Source organism: Hyposmocoma kahamanoa, unplaced genomic scaffold (genome assembly GCF_003589595.1).
Source record: "Hyposmocoma kahamanoa isolate Upper Pololo Valley unplaced genomic scaffold, ASM358959v1 86, whole genome shotgun sequence".
Taxonomy (NCBI): Eukaryota; Metazoa; Arthropoda; class Insecta; order Lepidoptera; family Cosmopterigidae; genus Hyposmocoma; species Hyposmocoma kahamanoa.
Window position 1 is genome coordinate 13,936,504 of NW_020654289.1, and position 10,667 is coordinate 13,947,170.

At 36.5% G+C, this 10,667-nt stretch overlaps 1 protein-coding gene across 2 annotated transcripts; it reads left to right on the top strand.

Moving 5' to 3' along the window:
* Positions 1 to 203: 203 nt before the first annotated feature.
* LOC113234718 lies at positions 204 to 8,242 on the top strand. 2 transcript variants are annotated; one of them, XM_026470173.1, is made up of 8 exons: positions 204 to 372; positions 581 to 1,546; positions 3,308 to 4,379; positions 4,734 to 5,842; positions 5,934 to 6,036; positions 6,117 to 6,253; positions 6,382 to 7,215; positions 7,495 to 8,242. In XM_026470173.1, exons 1-8 carry the CDS (start codon positions 228 to 230, stop codon positions 8,199 to 8,201), a joined length of 5,073 nt encoding a protein of 1,690 aa, XP_026325958.1. In that variant the 5' UTR covers positions 204 to 227; the 3' UTR covers positions 8,202 to 8,242. The 2 variants fall into 2 exon arrangements, with proteins under 2 accessions (XP_026325958.1, XP_026325957.1); XM_026470172.1 differs by having other exon boundaries at positions 6,382 to 8,242.
* The last annotated feature ends 2,425 nt before the right edge of the window (positions 8,243 to 10,667 follow it).

The window sequence follows — 10,667 nt, forward strand, 5'->3', positions numbered from 1 at the left end:
TCTGTTGAATCTGTTACATTGACAAACGTTCATACATTCCATTTTCAAATCAACTTGCAAATTCTATTCATATTTTCGAAAATGTTGACTTGAAAATTTACAATATACGAGTTTTGTCATTGGTGTTTTTATTGTTTTATTACTGTATTCACCTTTGTGATATTGGTGTTTGTTAAGACGTTGCAGTTGGAAGATTTTCTGTCGATTAAATCTATGTTGTAGCAGGAATGTTGATTAGTAGAGTGGAGGAAGAGGAAGGGCTTGTAAATGGGCAAGAAGCAACTGAAAATAGCGTCGACGACTCACACGATTACCAGACTGCGAGCGAGTTATTTGACCTAATGGCAAAGAAATACAACTACCAGAGCCATGGTAAGCGCCTGTCACTTCCTATATAGTTAATATAATTTACCGGTAAACAGCAACCCTCCCTTCCATAGAAAACAAAGCTTGTTAGTAATCCATGCTACAAAAATTACATAATTCTAACTCGAATGGACACGTCAAAATGTGTACCTACATAAATTCCTTTATATAAAACAACAAATATCACTTGAGCATTGGTTTATCTTCTTTACAGAAACAGAATCCCTTACCGCTCGGGACCTCATTTTATTATATAAAAACATAGACTTAGGAACTAAACTAATGTCTAGTGCTAACGAAATTAAAAGAAATGTGCCCAACCAATACGTTGAAACCGTTGTGTACCGCGAAGACTCTGAATCGGACCTCAGCGAAATTTGCAGTAACGAAGATTTGCACAACGTAGTTTTAATTAACAAAGAACGGTTAGATTTATTGCAAAACAGCTCGTCAACATTCGGTAATACCCTATGTCATAAGTTTGGCAATCTAGAAATTCATTCATCCAACTTAGCCAAGCAGTATGAAAGGACTTTTATCATGAAGGATTCATTTAACAATTTACAAGGTTTAAATCTAATGTCTTCATCGAAAGGTTTGGATAGCATGGTACTTCCCGGTTCGATATTTGATTATATAAGTTGTAAGCGGTTAGAAGATAATAGCTATAGCTTTTATATGGACAGCGTTATTAGATATGTGAACAACACTATAGATCACCTAAAACGAATCAGTAACGGGGAGTACTTAACCGATAAAGCAAAGAAAAAATGGAAGGAAGTTGATCGAGTTATAAAAGACAGCGAAAGTAACAAAAGCATTGTCCTTTCTAGCTCTGTAAGTATTCCTTTGCACGTCGAACCAAAACTAATTAAAAATATTAGTACCTGGGAAGACATAGCACATTCAGAAGTCAATCTCAAGTCACTCTCTAAAATATTGGAAAAGAAGATCGTGGTTGAATTTCCTAACACTATTTGTGGCTCCTTTAAACTGTTTAATAAATGTTTCGACAATTTGGTGACAAGACCTAAGAAAAAGCAGCAGGCAGTATTGTACCACAATGATGAGGAACGAGAATCCAGAGTAAATGTAGTACTGCAATTGAAACATTCCAAATCTGGACAAGTGACGAATACTATCAGTTCAGTAATGATTTTGCACAAAAATATGGATAACGGTAAATAGCAGTTTCTGCTGACTTGGCCTTCCTTTGTAATATTGGGTGAAGGGAGGGTTGACTTTGTATTATTTTTACTTTTGTTGAAATTTTATTCTTACATCGCTTTGTATCCTCTCATCACCTTGCAGATGCAATGCAAAGCCAAGTCTGCGTTTGAATAAAACTAGTCAGCATATATGACCAAAAACCCATGATTAATTAATATAATTTATGTGGTATGGTTGGGCATATATCATTCACAAATAGGAAATTAGTTTGTTAAAAATGATAATTGATGCCACCACAGCTTGCGCGAAGTGGTAACGTTCTAGTTAATGCGTGACGAATGCGCTCTTAATGCGTGAAATCGCAATCAACGCGTGAAGTTGATTGCGACTTCACGCATTAACTGCAAACATAGGTACAGAAGGCTGCTAACTGAGTACGGTCGTAGACGGAATTGTCCAATATGTTGGAAGTGACGGACAGATCAAAAACTAGTTTCTAGAAAATGTATTACCTACCTTTAAACTGCAGAGGCCTGAGCACCGACTGTGCCAGTTTACGGTATTTAATCGGATAAAAATATACATACTTTATAGTTGATACTGAAAATAAGTATAACTAGTAATACATTTTATGTAACAATATTAAATGTAATTTTATGGCCATTTTATTTCCTCATCTAGAAACTTCGTGCAGACTGCATGATCTTACTACAGCTTACTTAGTAGCAGTAGAGTTCCTTGGGAAAGAGTATGTCCAGGGCAGTATCTTATTTATTTATGCCGCCAAGCGGTAATGTCAGCATTACTGCGTCCCAGTTTTGAAGTGTAAGAGTGTTGGTGAAACTACAGGCACATGGGACTTATCAACTTACATCTCAGTGTAACGGGCGTAGTGATAGGGCCCCTTACATGGTTGCGGTTTAAAGCTCTGAGTGGCACAGCAAATGGTATGGGCTGGCGTGTCGCTGACCTCCAGGCGCACGACTTGTTCATCCCATCACTCGGTATCATAAAAACACAGCTACTTGTCTATAACCTGTTGCTGTTCCATGAATGCATACCTCTTTGTCCATCGGCAACTAGCTCTCTTTTACATCAATTCTCTTCGACATTACTTCAAAATTCCCGCTGCCTTGTTTTACTAAAATCATTTCTTTCAAGATACGAGCCCGTCGTATGTCGGAAGTGTCCTTGAAAGTCGGTTGAGTGGCAAAAGATCTGATGTATCATATACACTTACTTGAAGAATCGGAAGTGCCAGGAAGTGAAAAAAATGCCGAAAATCGTGCCTCTTTCGGTCTCTCAATTTCCTAACATAGGGTGTCAACACTTATTGAGCTATCTGCTTGAGCCAGTCAGATAAATGCTTTATATACGTACAATAAGAGCGAAAAAGACGTTGCGCGTTTCCCTTCCGTTCGAACTACCGACGCGAAACGCACAACGTCATTGTAAAGTTTTTCCTGACTGGTTTAGTCCCCTTCCGTATCGATAAATGTGGTGACTCCTATGTCCAGCACTTTCGGCCCTGCCGATACGTACCACAAACTAAGAAATGTTCATCAAAACACTTCACAACGCTTGTGGTCTTGCCGCTTTGAACATGCAGTGGCGACATTTGTGAATGTTTAAAAATCTGTTTTATAAAACCAAAATTTAATCGACGTTGGGTATTCTTCGGTCATTCAACTTAGTGTTCAGAATATTGTTGTAATAACAATTTACATAATAATTTAAAAAATCTTTGTTTTTATTTCATTTTATTCTCCAGATTGCACTTCGAAAGTTTTACCATTACCATACGAGGACTGTAATACAGAAAATATAATAATTGACAATCAAGAACCAAAAATATGCAAAATCGAGGAAAATCTAATTCGGAATATAGAAGCATCTAACGATTGTAATGAAAATGGAACCTTGCTTGGAGACGAAAACACTGATGAGAATAGAAAGAACTTAGACGATACAGTGACTTTATCCTCTATTGATCACAGTGTTGACGGGAGCAGTGAAATAGAGTATACCACAGGCTATGGGTCGTCACCGACAGAACATTTGTCTACCTATCCAGGATCGAGCGAATCTAGTTTGTTAGGCACCGGTTATAAGCGGCATAATCGGTTTAAAGTGGCATCTTTCAAAGCATCATCAGATGATTATTTAAAGCTAACCATTCAGAGATTGAGCACACAAGGCTGTCTACCCGAAGAGTCCCTAGAAGAACTCGCATGTGGATTTAATAAGAAAAATACACCGACCAGAAACCGTTTGAAATCTCCATACGAGAACAAATCTCACGCAATAGAAGAAAGAAAAAGAAAGAAACTGTTGGAAATAAGACAAAGACGTGAAAAGAAAAAGATGGCCATGATTGAAACCTACAAGGCATCTAAAAACAAACACGGCAGGGAATTTATATCTCAGCCTTCGAATTCCGTTACTAAATTGTCAATAACCAACAAATCATTCTACAATTCTATATACGGTCAATCGCCCAATGATAGGCAACTGAAGATAAAGAATCGTAAACAGAAGAAAGACTTTTCTTTTGAAGAAGCTTCCGACATTGAAAAGGAAAACGCAGATGACATTACTACGCCAGACTTAAATTGTCAAAAATATATAAACAAAAATTACTTTTTAGACGATACAGTTACAGAAATGATGTATATAGAAATGAATCAAAAAGAACCGGACCGGCAAGAACCTAAGTCAGAATCTTTATTATTGAATGATTTTAACTCAAAATTAGATATACTGAGTCAATTAATTACACCTTCTATTACTGATTTGGGTGTGCCGGATACGGTATCAAACATTCCATTCGAAGATTACTCAAGGTATGTATATATTGCGACTACAACTGCAAGTCATATTTTTACATTACACCAAACGGTAAACAAGTTGCAAATAAATTATCTGGACACTACTGTACGGCACTACGGTATTTTTTTTTTCATTAAAAAGAATGTAAAGGTCCTCACTGAAGTTTCATATATGGATAGATCAATTATTAATTGCATATTTACAAACCCAACAACAAAACCCTTCAATTTGCCAACTTCAACTTCCAAGTTGCACTTTATAGACACTATTTAAAGTACATAAATGTGAACAGTTTCCCGGCCCAGCAAATGGTAAGAATCTTAGCATGCTTAGCAATTTAGTACATATGTTTAAAAATATTGTTACAGATTCGAAGTACATGACGTAACGGAAGCAAATAATAAACAAGAAATCAATACGACTAGTTATTTACAGACAGTTGTTAACGAAGCTTCCGAAAAGGCAACTAAAAGCATTAAATTTCAATTTGAAACAGAGCAATCCAAGAAAAACCGGTCCTCAATAGAATTCAGAAAAAGTATTGATAAAATATATGAACTAATGAACAAACTAGGAAAAATGCCTGACAATAAACTTTGTAAAAGTAAATTCACTGCAGTCCAAACTGGCAGAGATTATATCACAAGACATTCGAGTCCCACTGCTGAAAGTTGTTCTAACATAAAAGACCAAACGTCCACGATTCCAAGTAATTTGAGCAAGGAAAAAATTGAGAACCCAGAAAAAACTCTTAACCAGGACCTAGGTAAATTGAAGACCTCTCAAAAAATTCAATCACCACCCATTGTCGTACCAAAGATAGTCATAAATTCGAAATCACAAGCCCCTAAAGGAGACGGGGAAAAAACTAAAAAAGATCGTAAGAAAATAAATCCAAGTAAAGCTGCGCCGGAACATCCTTTGAAAGCTATATCTCAAATACTACATGAAATCGATAATGCTCAAAAAAACAGGTATAAACCAGGCACAATTGATAATAAACCCAAGAAGGCTGAGGTTGTTTCTGCAGAAGGTAAATTGGCAACTCGCCAAAGCTCTTTGAAGAAATCATTTGCAGATAATAAAACAAGTTCAGCAGCAAGAGAAAAATGGACCAAATCTAGTGATCCGAAATTGTATCATCAGCAACCTCCGACCGATGATAAACACATGAATCGTTCTATAAAGAAACAAGTGGCTGATTTGATGGATGAATTTAAAGAAGCAAGAGGTGAAGCTATACGCGGACCAAAACCAAGTGCCCGATTAAATTCTCTCGCACAACCGAAAAGAACATATGTACAAGCACAAATTGAAGAGTTTCAGGCCAGACATGGAAAAACCATTATGTCGGATAGGCTCCTAAGGTTTACTGGATCGCCATCATTAGATACTTCCACTAAAAGCAGATTCCGAAGGGTAGATGCAACAGGATCGGCTAAGTATTCCTCTGTTTTGCCCGCGCCGCCACCTACAGGTGCGTAAAGGTGAATTTTATTTGAGAAAATTTTTTAATATCTTCTACTCAGCAGAATAAAAACATTTTAGGAAGACTTCTTGCGTTACAGAAAGAACATCTAAATCAAAAGCCTCTAGTAGCAGTCGTGAAATAAGAACACCGCAGTCTTCAAATGAAAAGTCCTTGAGACAACATAACGTGTCTGGTACCTTGTAAGACTTCAAATTTATATTCGTATTTAGTGGTCCGCTCATCACGCCTTCACCGATATGTTACTCAACCCAATTTGCAGAACCAAAAAAATGGTGGCAGTAGAATCTTACCTGAAAAATCATTACGGGCATCCTACGCCTCTAGTGGACAACAAAGAACTCCTGCGAAACGGACAAAAGACGAGTGCATCTCGTGTACCTACTGACTTCAAATTGTGTAAGATTATTCCAAATAAACCAATAACTTAAAAAAGACCGTGTTTACATAGTACTTCAAGATACAAAAGATTTTATAATTTTTACTCTTAAATACACTTTCGTAAAATAGGCCTTGTATTCTTTCAGCGGCTATACCTTCACTTCTAGAAGAAAACTGCTTCCTGTTAGATGGCAACAAGTTCCATACGATCGATAACTTGACTCCATGTCCAACTGGTTTAGGCGTAGTAACAGAATGCAATGAAACTACATACGAGCAGAATAGGGACAACAATGACGAATCAGATATAACTAATGATGGATATCTACAAAACAACCTTGAAACAACAGTTTCGCGCCAACATATCCCTAATTTTGAGAATACTTCGAAACATGATTTACATTCTCCACCCGTATATGCGATTGAAAAACAATTAAAAATCGGAAACTTTCCTATGCCGCCTAAAGATCAGATGCAAAAAATATATGAACTAATATTACAGTCTAATAGCCCTCAATCGTGTAGCGATTTAGAGTACATAGTAACAAATACTGTTAATAGTCCCATTTCACAAAGTTCACATGTGATCAAATCAAAATCTGATGTATTTAAAGACATGACAACATTAGCTAGCTTAACTAAGATCGATTTTGGGTTTCCAACGTTTTCGATGCCAATTACAACTATCGGGTATTGTTTCCCTCAATACCGTTCAATACCAAGTACCTCCAGCGCGTCTGCTATACCTGCTATTACTTCCAACACCAATAATTGTGGTATTTCGCGCAATGGACTATTTAAATCTGATAAAACTTGCCAATGTTTTAAGGGGAAGATCGAAGCAGTGGTTGAACATGCAGTGCAAACTGAATATAAAACGATTGCACGTAATTCAACAGTTAATGCTGCTTCATACACGTCCCCGCAATCAAAGGGACATGACGTATTGCAATGCCTGCCAAAAACTGAAATATTTGAACTGAAAAGCGATACTGCAGCAGGTGAAATTAAAGAAAATTTGAAAGTAGCAAATGTATCAATAAAAACTGAAAAGGGGTGCGTCAAAAATAATAATTCTGTGGACACCTTATCTACGTCGCCCAGCAATAAAATGCGCGATATTGAATATACTACCTCCTTGGATATTCTAGTGGGCCTACTTAATGAAATACAGAAAATAACCACATGTCAAACTCAAATAACAAAGCCTACACATAGGTCCAATACCAATGTGGATCTCATCGAATTTGAAAATGTTTTAAAAAATTCTTCAACGGTTTTAAAGGCACCAAACAAGTCCGTTCAGAAAAAAATATCAATAACTGCCATTGAGAAATTGCGACAGTTAGACTCCAAGGGCAGCTTGTGTTCGTTCTACTTAACTAACAACTCTGATGTAGATTTGATGGACAAGCTTCGTCTCAAAGATAACATTGCCAAGCCATTAAGCGTTGATAGAGAAGTGACAGTGGAACTGCTCCCGCGGAAAGAATTAATAAATACGTGCACAGAAGTACCGTCACGATTTCTCCCAAATAGCGTGAACCATGCCACTGATATTTCTCACTCATTAATCGGTATCATAAGTGAGCCGTCTACTCCATCCATGCTTACATACGGTGAACACATTTTACATTCAAGTGCGTCTTTAACATCGTTAAAAAAAATAATCGAATTAAAACAAAACGTAAAAAACAAAGTTCAAATAAGTAAAGCAACCCGAAGGATTTCAAAAAAGTCTATGGAGAATTCTAATTATGCTAGCACCGGTGGAAGTGAAAATCAAACGTCAGCAATTTGTACGACAAAAAAAATTACTCCCAACTCTCCTCATTATCAAACAGTTCAAACAGAATTTGACCCCATCATGAAGATGAAAAGAGATTTATTAGTGACCATGTATTCTGTTCTAGTGTTTACAGTCTTTGCTGCCCTGTCGTTCCCAGAAATGTTATACCGATCTTGAGTATGTTAGAAACTTAAAAATTTTTGTATCATTTATCTCATCTATTTATACATTTTATTATTATTTAATAAAGTTTTGAAAAAATAATTGATTATTAATATTATAGGAGAATGGTGAGTGGAAAAAATCAATGGAACATAAAGGGAAATCAGATTTGAGAAATCACTTATAAGCATTGACACATATAATAATGACTATGGCACAGCACATATCTGCCTTCAGAACGAAAAAAGACACAACTGCTGTATAGAGTACGCATAGTTGTGCCTTTTTTCGTTACGAGCGAGGGCAGAAATAATGACAACCAACGGTATCTATGTATGTACTAGATGCGGCGTTCCATGCACACCTATATCTTTCTAATTTGTAATGCACACGCCATCTTTCAGTGCTGTGCGGTGCGGTTCAGATGCTACACATCAGTGAGCATAACGCCGGGTTCACGAGTCTTTCACTTGCGTTTTTCGCTTGCTTACGTTGGCTGTGTATACGGCGGCGACGGCGTAAAAATCTGCCTTCCGCGCAATATCTTTCTAATTTATGATGGCGTTCACGAGTCTTCCGCTTTGCGTTACGGATAGACTTGCGCGCATGCGTTTTGCGAGTTGGGGAATTAATGTAAATCCCCTGGCAAAGTCGCTATTAGTTGCACACTACATTTCATTTTGCTTTGATCCAGGGGCCTTCCGCTTACTATTTGTAATTATTATATTACTAAAAAGAGAAACCAAGTTAAGTAAAAGAAAAAAAAAACAGTCGAGTTGTTGAAATTTATTGATGTTATCTTCCTACTATATCTTTCTAATTTGTGGTTATGCTAACTTTTCCTTGCGGAAAGGCAAAGGGTGATCCTAAGGGGTAATGTTTAGACAAGGTTTAGACCATACAGCCTAATCAAGTTATAGACATAGGTATCGTTGAGCTAGTCGTTATATGTATAAAAAAATATATGCTAACCTTAATAACTGTTATAATCATATTCTTAGAATAATAACGCATAGAATGATAGTTTCATATCAAACGAACTGTCACAAGTGAGGCAAAAACCAAATTCATGTAGGCGTAAGCAACTTGTAACTACGCTCGTCGGCACGCACACAAATATACAAATAATGATGCCATGGAATAACATTTCCCTCAAAAGTGGGGAAATTGTATCTTGCTTAACTCATCATTAAGTTAAAGGTGCCTACAGATTTGCCCGACATTGTCGATCAGGTGCCTACAGATGTGCTCGATTTTGTCGATCGACAATGTCGATCAGGTGCCTACAGATATGCTCGGTTTTGTCGATGAAAAACGAATATAGCACTTATTTGTAAATCCAAGATGGCGGACACGATTTTTCAAAATATGCTATATGGGTATCCTTTTCGAGGTATTTGGGGATGCTCATTACGAATATGACACTCATTTCTAAATCCAAGATGGCGGACACGATTTTCCAAAATATGCTATATGGGTATCCTTTTCGAGGTATTTGGGGATGCTCGTTACGAATATGGCACTCATTTCTAAATCCAAGATGGCGGGCACGATTTTTTCAAAAAAATGCTATGTGGGTATCATTTTCGAGGTATTTGGGGATGCTCAATGTGAATATGGCACTATTTGTAAATCCAAGATGGCGGGCTCGATTTTTCAAATAATGGCAAGTTGGGTATCGTTTTCGAGGTATTTGAGGGTGCTCATTACGAATATTGCTTTTGTTTGAACTGTCGTGTTTGCCATCTTGGATTTAGAAATGAGTGCCATATTTGTATTGAACATTCCCAAACATCTCGAAAACGATACCCAACTTGCCATTATTCGAAAAATCGCGCCCGCCATCTTGGATTTAGAAATAAGTGCCATATTCGAAACCTAAAGCCGAAAATGCCATAAGCAAACATTAAAGAAAATAACTGTTAAAATAGATTAAAAAATCGCTTAAGAATGCTCCCCTTTTAAGAAAATAAAATATTTTAATATAAAATATTTCGCTTGAGTTACGAAAAGAAAGACATATAATAAGCTATCAAAGTTGTACTGGTGGTGCCAACAAAATAGTAGAAACAAATATATAAGTACTGTAAATTTGTTGCAATATGTGCTCCAATTCAAATAAAATTAAAATAAATAATTATTCAATAAAGCATGAACGCAGAGCCGTTAAAAGTATTATAAAATAATTAAGTGTCCCAATCACTTTCATCACAAGTTAACGAAAACATTTAATGTTTATTCAAGTAAATATTATTGTTCAAGATGCGCAAATAAATCGAAATTACAGGCACCACTAAAATTTACGTAATATAATTATTTTGAAACAGAATAGCAAAATGGGGAGAAAAAAAATTCGTTACTTTGCAACACTTTCGTATCTTGTTGCCGCGAAATTATTTTTCTGTTTTAGTGAATATTTACATAAAAATATGAGTTGAAACGCATTACTTACTTGTGGAATGCGATGTTAGTGTCTATTTT

What these genes read in the sequence shown, in the direction of transcription:
- LOC113234718 (XM_026470172.1), top strand. Translation starts at nt 228, where the DNA reads ATGTTGATTAGTAGAGTGGAGGAAGAGGAAGGGCTTGTAAATGGGCAA. An exon ending in CCATTCGAAGATTACTCAAG is followed by an intron (nt 4,380 to 4,733) that starts GTATGTATATAT and finishes ATATTGTTACAG; the next exon opens with ATTCGAAGTACATGACGTAA. An exon ending in GCCCGCGCCGCCACCTACAG is followed by an intron (nt 5,843 to 5,933) that starts GTGCGTAAAGGT and finishes CTTGCGTTACAG; the next exon opens with AAAGAACATCTAAATCAAAA.